Raw genomic sequence first — 15,267 nt, 5'->3', positions numbered from 1 at the left:
AGACAAGGAGGCGATAAAAAAAAAATTATAGGAAGAATTTTACTTCTGCAGTTTATACAAAGTGCAAGTCTTTGAAATGTTGTCATGAACATGCTTTTCTGATACCTGTGAAATCTGAACATTGCTCCAGAAAGAGCAGCCCGAAGGGGACTATATCAATAGTTACTTCTTTATCGTGGAATGCTTCTTCCAAACAACATCAAGGCAATACTCTCACCTTTAACTGCCAGTCAAAATCCTGCAGCTGGGCAGAAGAGATTGCATTTACTCTTTCCACTAGTGCATGCCTGATTTCTTCCTTTCTGCCTTTTAGACATTTTGTGATTACTTCTTGATAGTTTGAATTTAACTCATTTATCTGCTGAGCAGCCTACAAAAATAAAAATAAAAATTGTGACTGCTTGAACTATGAACCACAAAAATCACAAGTGCCACCTGTAACAGCTGTGCTCTGTAGGTACCCAAGCTTCTACCCAGACAGCTGTTGTAATGGACTCCATACTCTCACCTTTCTTAAACTGCCCTCAGTGGCTGCTCTGTGTCTGATAGTTTAAGAGTCAGTACTTACCACAGCAATGTTTAAAAAAATAGTAATAATTTTATTGACATTTAAAAGACATCTGAAAATGGAGGCTTTATCAGCCTTCTTAGATATCACCCTAAAATCAAAACAAAAATCACACATACAAACAACACAGGTTTAGCTATGAAAGTGTCTGAGCATCATAGTGGAGGCAAAATATATTAGCTTTGCTGAAACAGACATGCTGATATATGGACTTCCCCATCACTACACAAGTATTGTTCTTTGATCTAGTTACTAGGTAGTCAAAATTAAGAGGAATGTCCAAAAAATGAGAATTAAGGTTTCTGATAATGCAACACATTTTTGCAAATTTATATCTATATATAGATAGATAGATATTGGAATGCCCTTAATTATAGCCCCTGTCCCACATGGTCTTCCATTCCCAGTCTATATTCTTTTTTTGGCTTTACATACAGTCAGTATTTTAAAACACTTCAATGCAGTAGTAATGAACAAAGAAAGCCACACAGGAGTGTGAATTGGTTTTTCTGCTAATGAACAGTAATGACACATTACACACTTTAAGGAAAACAGATGTAACTTGGTGGTACCTAAAATATCAATTTAAGTGACTAAAATAGTATTTTAACCAGTGTTATCTAATGATATTCAAAATAAAAGTGTCAATTTCACTTTTTCTTTTCAAAGTCCTTGCAGTGTATCTCTAAATGCTGCTCACCTACCTATTTAGGCCTAGTCTGCTACCATTCAAATGCTACGCTATAAACACACTTTAGGAGTAAGTAAACTACAAGATCCTCCAGCAGGATCTCTCACAGTGAAGCCCAATGATGAGCCCTTACCTCTTCATCAGGTATGTTTTTGCCAACTGCAGTTTTGAAATACGTCCTTGCTTCTTCTAAAACCTCCATCCACTCCGACAAGCTCCAAATACTGCCATAATCCTGGTATCGAGGATACGCACGTCCACATATCCCATCAATTATCTTATGAAGGAACTGAAACAATGTGATATGTAATTTAAGAAGGCGATTCCATCACAGTTAATCTACACCAGGTAAGAGACTGATCAGACAATTCAACTATCACTCCTCCCTTAGCTGGGTGCTGTCTCAATGCTGTCTCTGAGCGCAGCCCAAGAACCATTCTACAACGTCAGGAAGAGCTACACCCTGCATACGAACTGTCCTCCCTGCTCCCTCGAAGTCAATCCAGAAAGTCTGCCCACAGAAATCACAACGTGCCTGAGATTCACCTTGGACTTACATCTGGACTTCATCGTTTTGTGCACAACTACAGCGCCCTGCTGAGCAGCAGAGCTGCCGAAGTGCCCCTCAGGCTGCACCGGGACAGTCAGAATGCAGAAGCACAATTCAAAGTGTTGGTCCCGCCGACCTCTAGCACTGAGACTCTTGTAAACCTGGCTTCTAGGCCTGCTGTACTAACTTTTCTTTGACCACTGCAGAGGCAAAGCCGGCCAGCCCGCTAGTTCAGCACCGACTGCCAATCGCTGGAGCCGCTCCTAGAGGAGGCCAGAGGAGCCGAAGGGCAGGAAGGGCCAGAGGCGCCGGCGGGGCAGGAAGCGGCGGCCCCGAGGCGCGGGGCAGGAAGGGGCAGCGCTGCCCGCAGCCCCACCGCGGGCCCGGCCTCCTTCCCAGGCGCCGGAAAGCGGCACCTCGGCCTCCCGGCAGCGAACACCGCCCGCCCCAGCCCCCCGGGGCGTTACCAGTCACCGCCCGGCCGGTCCTGGGACCGGGGGGCACCCGCCTGCCCCGCCCCGCCCCCGCCCTCCCGAGTTGGTGTCCCAGCAGCAGCGGCCCGGACGCCCCGCGTTCAGGGACGGCAGGGCGGGGGCAGGGCGGGCAGCTGCGCTGCGCGGCACGGCGGCCGCAGCTCCGCCGTCAGACGCGCCGGGACCCTCTGCCGCCCCCCCGGGGAGCCCACCTCGAGGGCCCGTCCCGGCGGGAGCTTCTCCAGCGGCCGCAGCATTTCCCGGCCCTGCCCGCCCCGCCCCGCACGTGACCGCCGCCCGGGCACGCGCGTCCCGTTCCGGCTGCGATGCGCACGCGCAGAGACGCGCCCTCCCGCTCGCTGGTGCGCGGGTTCGAGTCCCGGCCCCGCCGCGATCGCGCAGCCGGTGTGCGGGGAGGCCGCCGGGCGGTGCAGCCCGCCGGCAGGCCGGGCCGGAACGCCCGAAATCGTACCGGCTTTTGTGTGTCGTAACAGTTGAGCCAGTTCTACATTCCGCCTGTTTTGCAGCTTTGCTTTCTCGCTCTTGATGGGTTAACTTTCCAAACGGTGACACGGGAGGAAGGTCAAGGCTTCCGAGGGGTGCCACGTCTCTGGTAGTAAGAAGTGCTGACTCCGCAAGTCCATGCTGCTGGTGCAGCGTTTACCATGATCAAGTAATTTATTGTTTCTGCTTTGCCTAAGAGTGAGTCAAATGCCAACCAGGAGGTTTAGGGAACAGGTTTTATAGCATTAGCAATGACCTTCCCAAGCCTTACGTTGATTTGAATGTGAACATGAAGACGCAAAAATGCCCTGACTGCTTGTACCAGAAAACCTGCATGAATTCAAGTCCTGGCAAGACAGAACTGCACAGAAGCTGGTACACCTGTAGGCAGGCCCTGTTTCTCTGTAATCACTAGGCTAAATCACAGGCAAATAATTATGAGGATGTAAGTATAACACTAGACCCTAAGAATATGAGAGCAGATACAGGTCTGTACTGGTGGATATGAGGTCTGCGAAAACCTCAGGCTGGTTAAGTGAGTTTGCAGCACGTGTTCTCCAGAGGCCTGTAGGAGCAATGCGGTGCATACGGGTCCTGGGGAAGAAAAGGATGGGGAAGAACCGATTTCACGTTTTGCTGACAGTAAACTTTCAGATCCTCCCAATGTTTCTCAGGGTTTGCTACTGCTAGAAGATTAGATTTTTCATAAAGGCTTCCGGAAAATTTATTGAATTCTATTGTGGTGAAATTACTTGAAGCTGCTGTTAAATTCGGGAACAACTGAAACTGCAAATCAAATATGTATATATATATATATATATATAAAATTTCCACAGTAATTTATTCTCCAAGAATTTGCTAAGAGAACTGGAAACCTATCAAATTTCTTTTCACTGTACCATGTTGCACACTACAAAATAGAGCAGCAGGGGGAGCTTCTGCTCCAGACAAAACAGACCCAAGGCCACAGGAGAAAGATGAAGGCTATCCAGACTTTTTAAAAAATAAATTACAAGGAAGAAGGAGAAAGGTAGTGAGTATCCCACTCAGTTGAAAGGGATGAAAACAAGTGACAAATGCAAAAGCAAAGTTGTGACACATGAAAGACAGGAACACATAGGAAAGGATAGGGAACCACCATTCTGTCTGACCCAAACTCAAGGAACACTTTCATGACATGGTTATTTTTTGCAGCTCTGAAGAATGAAGAGTTTCACTTTCATAGATGTGTAGTTTAAAATATTTTGGATTTAGCCTACTGGCATGTAAGGAAGCAAAGCCAGACCACACAAGAAAACCACAGCTGGATTAGTTTAATCCATGTTTCAGTAGGGCATAGAAGCTGGCCTTCGGCAGTGCAGAGTTCATTTAGACTTGCATTATTTAAATCCACCATTAGGTCTTAGGCCTTAAAAATACCTGCTTTTCATGCTTCTGTCCCACAGCAGCAATAAACCACCCTATCCCTTTGAAGGTAAGCTGTCAAACAATCACAAAATTAGAGACAGAGAGATAAACTTGTAGAACAGTAAGTAGGTAAGCAAGAGACTCCAGAACAGCAACAAAATAAGCAGCTTTGTAAGATAAATGCAGAGTGAACTTTGCATTATATTATCCACATTGCCGCTGACTTACAGAATGTTTTGTTTGCTTTTACAGATTACCCACAAGCTAAACTGCAGTAATTAAACCTATTATTAGATTCATCCTTTTGTTGCCTTTGGTTTTGGAAGAAAGGGAATAATTAAAACACTGGGAAATAATTTAATAATCAGAGGTTGTTAATATTATAGCAGCATAAAGATATTTTACATTGCTCTAAGTGTATCCAGCTGGGGAGAGCATCTGAGCACCAGTATAACTCTGGCCTGCAAGGAACTATTAAATTGCCATGTCAATACAAAGAAATAGATAACTGTGTATTCTACCAAAATGGAAGGGGCAGTAAATGGGTTTTTTAAATACACGGGTAACATCAGGTTGCAGTTCAGATTACAGTGAGGAAAATGTAGGTTGCCATGGAAAAGGGAGGTCCCACTCATCTAGCCCCTGTTGCCAGCTCTGCTTCCTCTCCCCATTCCTCATGCCAGCATTAGGGTTTCCTGGGTCTGAATGATGGGACTGCAACCAATAAGGCTGAAAAGTAATTTTTCTTTTTGCATGGATTTTTTTCTTTCATAGGTTGGATTTCAACCAGATTGGAACAGAGTACCACTTCTGACAGAAGAGACATTTGCAGCTGGGACCAAAGGGGAAGAGAAAACTATCCCTTTTCTGGCAACCCACGCTTAGATCAGATGAAATTGAAGTAACAGCTCGACACATGAATGTCAATCAATGAAACACTTTAATTATTAAACCTGGAATCCTGAAAGCTTTTGCAGAAACTTTTATGTGAACATGCATACAGTGATATACTACAGCCAAAGGAGACAGAAAATAATGTATCTCTATTTAATTTTTACACTCTGATCAGCCATTGAAGTTCATAGTAAAGAAGGCTAGAACGACATCACACTGATGTGCTTTATCAGCTATTTGCATTCAAAATCTATTATTATAATTCCTCACAAATGAGAAATCAGTTTGTTAAATAATTTTAGTTGTAAAATATACGCATATAAACTACAACAAGTTTTGTTTCTCCTGCCCACACCCAGTCTGTAAATACAGTATCTTAATCCATGACACAGGCAGTGGGATTGAGTGCACCATCGGCAAGTTTGCAGATTATACTGAACTGAGTGGTGCAGATGATACACTGGAGGGATGGGATGCCATCGAGAGGGACCTGGACAAGCTCAAGAAGTCGGCCCAGGTGAACTATATGAAGTTCGACAAGGCCAAGTGCAAGGTCCTTCACCTGGGTTGGGGCAATCCCCACTATCAATACTGGCTGGGAGATGAAGGGATTGAGAGCACTGAGAGCAGCCCTGCAGAAGAGGACTTGGGAGAGTTGATTAATGGGAAGCTTAACATGAGCCAGCACCAGAAAGCCAACTGTATCCTGGGCTGCATCAAAAGAAGCGTGACCAGCAGGTCAAAGGAGGTGATTCTCCTCTACTCCACTCTGGTGAGACTCCACCTGGAGTACTGCCTTCAGCTCTGGAGTCCTCAGTGCAACAAAGACATGGATTTCTTAGAGCTGATCTGGAGGAGGGCCACAAAAATAATCAGAAGGATGGAACACCTTTCCTGTGAAGAAAGGCTGAGACTGTTTGGGTTGTTCAGCCTGTAGGAGAAAAGGGAAGGGGAGCATTTTGTCGAAAGGCCATATTGAGGCCTTTCAATGCTTCTCTGTCTTCTTTCTCTACATTTTTCCAGTAAGGAGATGTAACAAGAGGGACTTCCTTAAATGCTCTTGATTTCACTTCTCATGCTGGAATTTCAAAATCCTCTTGTTGCTTCCTGTAGCAGTAGATTGCATGGAAGATCTAGTAATAGCTGTAGGGGACATTCTCATGGTTCAACACCACCTTAGACACACACAATTTATATACTGAACTCTATACTGTCTTTCAGAGAAAAGAACACACTGAAGAGATCATTCAAAAGAGCTCTGTAGCACTGCAATAGTGTCAGAGAGGAGCTGCTATGGCCAGAGAGACTCTCTGCACATATTTCAGAGTACCAGATGGGAAAAATCTTGTACGTGTTGTTCTAAATCAAATGAGCTATTAGCATAGACTTTAAAAATATCTGTACTGTATACATCTCACTACCTTCCTGGCTGAGGTAGTGGAAGGGCCAGGAGCTGGTATCACACCTACTAGTACTCTGCAGGACAGAGGCAGGGGAATGGTTTAGGCCAGATAAGTGACCCACCATATAGGCCATGAAGCCTGTAGTTGGCTTGAGCCTTATACCCACTAAAGTAACAGCTTGTAATTTAAGACAACTGAAGCCAGTAACTGGGACTGCATGCTCACAAGTATCATTGGTCATCATCTTCTTTACTCAGCTGGGCAGGCACATAATTATCATACATTTATTCTCCTGTCCCTAAGACACGCTTCTGTGGATAAGCTTCTTTTACAGAAGAGGGAGGAGCCTTAATCTCTCATCCTGCAGGAGTCTTTATGAGTATTGCCCTAACTCTCCATTCCTACAGTTCAGGCCCATTATTTCATTTCCTGTGCTTAGGGAACATGCATATAGTTTCTTTTCATCAGATCTATTGCTACCATTTTTGTAAGGAAAAATCTATTGTTACTGTTCCCTTTTTCATGCTTAAGAGTTCTAGGTGAGCTGAATACCAGTTCTTCAGAACTGGAATGTGCAGGTCTAATTATTGTAATGGTTGGAATGCAATAAGACAACAACAACAGAAAATTAATAAACCCTCTTAGGGCATATGCAGTAAAACCATAAGCCAAATATTCCTCCCCTTCTCTAAGCCTAACCTTAAGATTTTAATATTAATAATGAATGTAAGAGTATTTTGGTACTTTTAAAAATTCTTTGGACATCATAAAAGATAAAAGAAAATGCCATGTGGTTAGGTTATGTTACTCCTAGCCCTGTTAGTAAACAACAATTAGTAGACACTGGAATATGCTGCATAGCAAGTTGCACCAACATGTCATAATAGCAGCAGGGAGAAAGTATTCCTATAACAATAAACACACTACTAGGTATACCTCCCCTCATCCACAAAAGGAATTAATGGACTGTATTTATTATATGAGAGTTGAGAGATATTTTTTATCACATTATATTTTAAGGTAATGAAAACAATTGTTGGTCAAATAGTTAAGCTGGCAAAACTCTAATTTTGCTGACAGAGGTTGTTTCAACCAAGGTCAAATAAAAAGCAGGTAATTTTAACCAAATAGGAAAAAGCACAGTTTGTTGATACACCTCTGTCCATGTTAAGAATGCATTTGCCAATACAGCACAGCAGTGGTTTTTCAATACTAAATCCCTTCTGGGGTAAATACAGCCAACTTGCTATATGATTTACAAGTTTTTCTCAGTCTTGTCATTCTGTGTCCATTTTGGAAGGACATTGTGCTGGCCAGAATTCCTGCACTCCTTTGGGGTCTCTAAATAATCTTCCTCCTCCTTCTATGCTTCTCTTTCCCATGGGAAATAACAATTGAATAGACTTAACTGAAGACATTCCTAGACTCTTACTAAACAACAAATCCCATCTATCCAAGCCTATATCCAAGCTTAGGAAAGTGGAGTCAGTTAGTACACTTTAGACAGAAAACTTTTCTCAAAGGATATTTAACATCTGTTCCCATTTTTTCCTTTCTGAGACAGACACTGTGACTACTGTACTTTGTACAGAACTAGGATAAAGAAAAAATTCCAGCCCTGCCACTGTATTATTTTCTACCCACCTCATCTTCTTGCATCTAAGTTTCCCTGCCTGCAGAATTAAGATAGTAATATCTGACTGCTTCTACAAGTGGTGTACGAATCCATTAAGTTTGTGTCTTTATTACCATCATGTTTATTAACTTCGAATAATCACTTCTGTATTTTGAAAAAAGTATCACCATGGTAGCAAGACAGGTGTGTCCCCAGAATGACAGAAACTATTTTTTCTTAGGAAACACATGGCAATGTGATATCAAATACAGCAAATGTAGTCCTCATGAGAAACACAAAGAAGTACATTGCAGAGAAGAGGGAGGCCAGAAAAAAAAAAAAAAGAAAAAAAGAAAAAAAAAGAAAAACTGGGAAGTGACATCTTCCCACAAGGCTAACTAAATATTCATGTATTAATTTGAAAAGTAGATTTTACAGAGCAGTTGTAAGAATCTTTAACAACTTCATAATAGTTACCAGCTTTTCAAACCTACTTTTTACATTGTTGCTGCAGTTGTGTAATCTCCATGACCCATGACCTACATCTCTCTTGGGACAAACTAGGCTTTGAGACACATTTACTGCAATTCCTCTTTTTCTTCAGCATGAAAGTGTCTCAAACTAACAAAGATACAAAAGGAAGACAGGAACACTGTGTACTTTGCAGTGGCTTAGTCACTGATGAATAACAGAGTCATGCCATTAAAACAATTATATCTCCTCTTGCCTATGTGTAATCCCTCTTTCTAGGTACAAAAATTGTTCTGATTCACCTAAAAGCATTACTAGCCAACTGAAAAGGTCTGAAAATTCTCTGGCTCAAGCCTAAGTGCAAGGCTTTTATAAGGCAGGAAAATGCATATATTTATAAATAGGGTTTGCTATAGTGAAATAATGAATCTCATTATGCAGGTGACAATAACTTTGTTTAGCATTTTGCTCACACCAGATTTGCAATGGTTTAATGTTACTGCATCAGAACAGATATTCTTAATTTTCAGTGAAGTAGCTGAGACGACATTTGCTTTTATTTAGAGTTATTCTGGAGCAAATTCTGGAGAATAACTCTCCAGTTAATTTCTCTTAGCGCTGTGAAGACATGGTTCTACTTCTTTTCCACAAGACACTGTAAGGAATGTAATAAGAAATTTTCCTTTCACAATTTGGAGGATATTCCAGGAGAAATCCTGAGTACATTAAAATAAAAAATTTGCAACTATATTAATTTTCCTAATATTCCTTAAATAGTTCATCTACATCTAGGGGGAAAATAAGAAAATACAAATTGTTCATTTGAATACAGGTTTTGTTTTTTCCATATGTGAATTACTATGCCACATTATTATTATTATTATTATATGACACAAAATCCTAGCAAAGAGAAGTTGTTCTAATATTGCCACATATAGTACCAGTTAAAAGTAAACTCTAGGCTTTCCTCTAAGTTTGAACTTGACATATAATACCTCTGAAAGTATAAATCTCTCTTGCCTTTACCAAGGCCATGGCTTTTCATTACTTAGTCTTGGATCCGTGATGTACTGTGCTACCCAAGTGGGTCAGAAACATGTACGTGGTAACATTTTGTCCAAGTTAGCTACAGCCATAGTTGTGCTGTGTCTTGGTCTATATCTTGTTCTGTACTTCCATCTTCATCTTAGTTTACATTGGCTCTAGAAGGTGAGATGATCAGATACAAAGTCTGCTGGGACAAAGTTTCACCTTCATAAGTGTTTAAGTATGTATGAACCATAAAAATGAGTTTTTATCTGTGTGGTGTCTTGGGGAACTTTTGATCTGACTCTACATTTCCTAAAAGTAACCTTATAATCTTATAATTTTCTAAATTAAAATTAATTTTATAAGAAAATAGCCTTCAATTTTCCCTTGTGGAAAAAAACTGAGAGAATCAAAAGTCCAAGTGGCATCTTCATATCCATCTGCTGGATTATTTCTATTTGTTCAAGAAATAGACTTGTGGCATAAGTAACTATGTTAAAATAGTGAAAAATGTTGTTTAGCAAGTTGGAGTAATCTGTTCAACAGAAATTATGAGTTAGAAAAACTGTAAAAAAAATAATAGAAAATAACAAACTTGAGAAAAAATTATAACTCAGACAGTAACTTTCTATAAGCAAATTGAGAGAAAAAAGCAACTTCTAATAAATAGTTCATAGAATATCACTGATTCAGCTCATTTTATTATCTGATAGAGTGGTTTGATAAAAGAAGATGCAGAGAAAATCTGCATTGTGAAATAGATAAAATCTGCAAGTCAAATAACCTGCTTGTGAAAAGGAGGACACGTAAGTACATATCTGTCACCGTTTGACTCAGGTTTGACAACAATGCTCTCAATCCCCTTCCCATCCCACCCAGGTAGGGAAGGAGAGAGAGAATTAGGAGAGAGACTTGTCTGGATTGAAAACTAAACTACACAGCTTTAATTAAACACTAATGATAAAAGAAAATATATACAATCATATACAAATATGTTCAGATATGTGCAAAAGCCTCTTGCCTCCCTCCACCCCCAGCAACCCGCACAGCATCTCCTGAGCTGGAAACAGTTCCGAAAAATCCCAGAGCTGCTGCTGGAGAAAGCACAGAGTGATGAGGGTCAGGAGAGCTTGAGCCTAAGGGTCGACAGTGATGGATGGATGGAGTCCTCCCTGGACACCAGCCATGGATGGAAGAGAAGGGAAGAAGAAGCAGGAAGGAAGTTGTCTTCTGTGATCTCTGACCTTCCTCTGAGCTTACGTAGATATATGGAATGGAATATCTCTGGCCAGTTTTGCTGTCAGTCTAACTCAGTCTCCTACGGGGGGTCATAAATCTCCCTGTAGTGTCTGAGCTGGCAGAGTGAAGGTGCGACCTTGAAGACCCAGCAGTTAGAAAAACAGTCCACTCTTATCAGTCTTAGTTAGAACACACTAGTTCTAGTTAAAAGAAAGCTTACTGAAGGGAAAAAAAAAAATCAGCAAAAGGAAAATTGGCTTCATCCTGGCTCAAACCAGGACAGTATCATAAGTGCATATCAAAAGTGTTCAGATGCACAATAAAACTGTAGCAGTGTAAACAAGCTAATAACAAGTTTACAGCTGTAGATAAGATAAGGCTGAAGATTAGTGATGGGAAATTGCCACAACACAGTAAACAGAAAAAGAAGGGATAAAGTGATTCATCCAAATGTATAAAAGCCGCCCGTGTGAAATTCCGTTTAGTTAGTACTACTTTCCAGACATGCACACTTCCCCATCGAGCCTAGAAGTAGCAGCATTAGATGGTGTTCTGTTTTCTTCAGAGTTATATTTTTGTGACTTCTTATTCAATGTTATAACCCTGTTAGTTCATCAGGGTAGTGAACGTGGATTGCTAGAAGCTGGAGTCTCATGATAGATTACCAATTCAGCTTCCCTGTTGTAGAAAGCACTAATGCCAAGATAAGGGGTAAATTCCTGCTGCATTAGGAGTTACAGTAAGAAGATTATATGTTTTTCTGCTTGTCCGGGTACTTTAGAGCCCCTTAAAAGTGAAAGACTCTTTCAGATTTCTTGCTAAATTCCAGCTGACAGTAACTTCCTGCAGAAAGGGCAACAGAATGAAAATCTCGAGAGCAAAAAATCCCATCATTTTAGTCCCATCTTTCAGGATGGAAGTTCCTAATCTGCATGATGGCCAAGCCACAGTGAGTGCTATATCAGCAAATGCTATGTCAATAATAGTAACTGCTACTTACTGCTAATAACTGCCCTCCAGACCTGGGATATGACACAAGCTTCCTGATTCCTGGCATTCTGCAATTGGCTAAACGATGGTATAAACCACAGGCAAAGCATGAGGATTGCATGAGTGACTGCTACAGCCACTTACTTCCTTAAAAGCTATGATGTACAAGGTACATCATGGCAAATTATCCAGCGTTGACTAAGGTCTGAATTAATCTATTCAACTGCATTACACCTTTGGCTGGACACTTTTATTCAGAATTTAGCCAGCCTTCATTTGGTTTGATAGAATGCATTCCTATCTGGTTTAGTTTAGCAAAACAAAGGTGAATGGATAAACACCAGGAGTAAAAAGAACTATTTAAACCATTGAAACAGTGCTCACTGCCAGTATAAGAGCAAAAAAAAAAAGCTTGAGTTTAGAAGCTACAATATAATTCTTAATACACACAGCAACCATACTCTTGAACATTCTTCTAATACAATAATATTAGCAAAACACCTAATTACTTCTAAGATAAAGCTCAGCCAGTTTATGAACAAGACTACATGACATGCTTGCAGTAACAAGGGAGTGGATTCAAGGACCCAGAAGGTGCCTTTCAGGAAAGTTCTTATGAAAATATTTACATACCTTCTCTATCTCTCTCAAGATTTGCAAATTGTACATAATATATGCAGAATATATCTTGCACTGTAAAAATATAAAAAATGTTAGAACTTTTATCTCAGAATCACTGGCAAGCACTTTAATGTTGTGGTATTTTTTACCCCTTTTTTCAATTTCTCATTTATAACATGAAAGTAGTAATAACTTCTTGTGTCACAGGGAGCTGTGAAGGAAAATTCATTAATAGTTATAAAATGCTCACTCCAGTGATGAACACAATCTCCTCACAAGGAAACCCATACACATGTAGATGGTGTACGGTAAATAAAGATTATAGCCACACACAGACTAGATCAGGTAAACAGCTGATCTATGACTCTTCATCCATCACCCTGTAAACACAGTCAGACTGGGGTCCTATTAGGAACTGAGGATATTGTGGTAAGAGACTACCTTAGTGCAGACCGCTTTACTTTGCACTGGCAAAATATTGGGTTTTCACATATAACATTGGTTAGGACTCTAAATACATCATGTAGCGAATAATCTTGTGAACAATAATTCAATGTAATTTAAATTTTGTGTGTGTGTGTGAAATCTCCACTACAGTTAAACTGGGTTTACTGCTAAGGAGGAAAAAGGTAATCAGATTACTGGGTGATAACCAAGTCGCTTCCCACTCATAAATTGTTATTAATATGCTACCATATCTTCAAAGATATTTAAAGCAGAGTGTATATCATAGTATCTCACTATTTATACTGTAAACACACACCAGATTTCTCAGGTACATCCACCAACCTGATATGAATGCACCTTATACCTGCTCAGCTGGACCAGGAGCATCTGCATTACAGTAATGATAACCGTCTATGCCTACAAACTCAAATCCCCATTGGCATTGCTACTTACATGGATTTGGCACTGTCATGTCTGGGGAATCATACCCAGGGTCTTAGCTTTTCATTAACTTGAGATGCTCCAGGAAATGTTTGATGGCTTGCTATGACAAATTTCCCTCTTCCTTCCAGGTCTTTGTGGGAAAGTTTTCAGTCTGCCAAGAGGTATAGCTGACAGTTCCCATGATATAAGTTCCTCTCTTTCATGGGACTCAACCAGTTCAAATATAAGCACATCTGGACAAGTGGTTCATGCTTGTACTTGCAGAGTTATTGCAGCCATGAACAGATAAGGGTCTTTGAAGAACACAGAAGACAAATGAGTTATCCAGTTGTCCTGAAATCATCAATGGCTCTCACATGCCCATAGCTTTCCATTTTCCTGTGGCTGTCCAGGAGCCAATATGAAAGATACCTTGGAAAAAAAGGGAATGTCTCTGTGTGGAGGACATGCAGTGTTATTACCTCCACACAGAAAAGCTATCACTGAGATTTCTCAGTCAAGCATTGTCTCTGGTGACTATCTTCTTTGCAGTTACTTTTCCACAGGATACTTTGGAGAAAACAGTTTAAATACACTTCAGACATGCTGGATGGTTGTTTTGCATGTTTGGGATCAAGACCATTTGTACTACTGGACAGTAAGTACAAAAGGATAAAAGTAATATCATGCATGTGTCATGGCCATGTCAGGCACAAGTAATGCTTCCCTCCCACCCACGCAGACCTACCTCTCTGAACAGCTCATATACCTGTCTTCAACACATCTAATTAAACTGCACAGAGTGCTGCACTAAGAAACTATGCTCCTTCTAGTAGCCAAGCCAGCTCATGTAGGGTTGGGTCAGGTATTTTTGCAGCACGCTGATGTGCAGACCTAATTGCTATTGCTGTGCAAACAAGGGAAACAAAATGATGCCATTTGTAGTTGTAATCTTACAGAAGAAACTGACATGCATGAGAAAATATGAAGGGAGACGTGGGACTCTGCATATGGATTATTTACAGCTCTGGTGTGATTACAGAAGAGATGGCTATTTTCTTAAAAGTTATGTGATGTTCTTTACTTTCTCAAACACCTGTGCTAACCTGAAAGTTCCAATAAATCAGTATGCTAACCAATTAAACATTAAAGTTCTTGTTTTCTGGCAGGCCTACTATCATCTTGTATCTCACAGTGTCTTGCTTTGCTCTCTTTCAAGTTGCATCTGCTTTCCTACAGCACCTGATCCAGCAAAGGTGGTGGATCTAGCCAAGGAAACAAAATAACTCAGCATCTTTTCCTGCCCGGAAGAATAAACACCCCAATCTCAAGGTGGCAGTCAGGGACTTCCTTCAGGTAGATGTATTTTTATTCCATCTGGCACACCAATATGTTTTGAAATTCCTTCTAGCCATATAGGTGCTTCAAAGAACAGGCCATCAGCTGTTGCTCACTGAAACATAACCAAAGTGTTTTTCAGTGTATGGTCAGGGATGCAGGGCATGCTAAAATGCAGGACAACAGAGGAAAATGATGACATGCACTTGGGAAGGAGATCACAACCAGCTACCACTGCTAAGCACAGCCCTCCTGGCTCTTTGTTAGGAGGTCATTGTTGATACTGGAGAAGAACTGGTAACTCCAGTGCGTTTCAGCAGGGTCCACAGAATCTGAAATTAACTTCTGGGTTTTGTTTTTCTGTTGTTTGTTTGTTTTTGTTTGGGTTTTTTTTGTGGTTTGTTTTTTTTTTCAGCAGAAGATTGTCTTGGAGTAGGAGTCCTCACATTCGTGTAAAAGGCCGTATGATTTCATTGTAAGGGGCAACCTTTAAGAGTGCTCTGGAAGGCAGTGAACGCAAAAAGGATAGTGTGGGGCTTCAAAAAGGGCTGTTGATGAAACAACTGAGGTTTCTGACGGCAGTGATTTGTTTAAGATAATTCAG

General features: G+C 41.0%; 1 protein-coding gene across 3 annotated transcripts in view; it reads right to left on the bottom strand.

Moving 5' to 3' along the window:
• COMMD8 (COMM domain containing 8) overlaps positions 1-2,579 on the bottom strand; it is a 28,510-nt gene extending 25,931 nt beyond the window's left edge. For 2 of the 3 annotated variants that reach the window (XM_051616759.1, XM_051616760.1), the window contains exons 1-3: positions 2,495-2,579; positions 1,393-1,548; positions 218-370 (exon numbers count right to left, since the gene is read on the bottom strand). In XM_051616759.1, coding sequence (XP_051472719.1) covers positions 218-370; positions 1,393-1,548; positions 2,495-2,539 — 354 coding nt within the window. In that variant the 5' untranslated portion in view covers positions 2,540-2,579. The remainder of the gene's footprint in view (positions 1-217; positions 371-1,392; positions 1,549-2,494) is intronic. The other variant, XM_051616761.1, reaches the window with a different exon arrangement.
• Between the last annotated feature and the right edge of the window lie 12,688 nt (positions 2,580-15,267).

Source organism: Apus apus, chromosome 4 (assembly GCF_020740795.1).
Source record: "Apus apus isolate bApuApu2 chromosome 4, bApuApu2.pri.cur, whole genome shotgun sequence".
NCBI classification, from domain to species: Eukaryota; Metazoa; Chordata; class Aves; order Apodiformes; family Apodidae; genus Apus; species Apus apus.
Note: the sequence above shows the minus strand (reverse complement) of the source record. Positions and strands in the feature narration are given on the sequence as shown.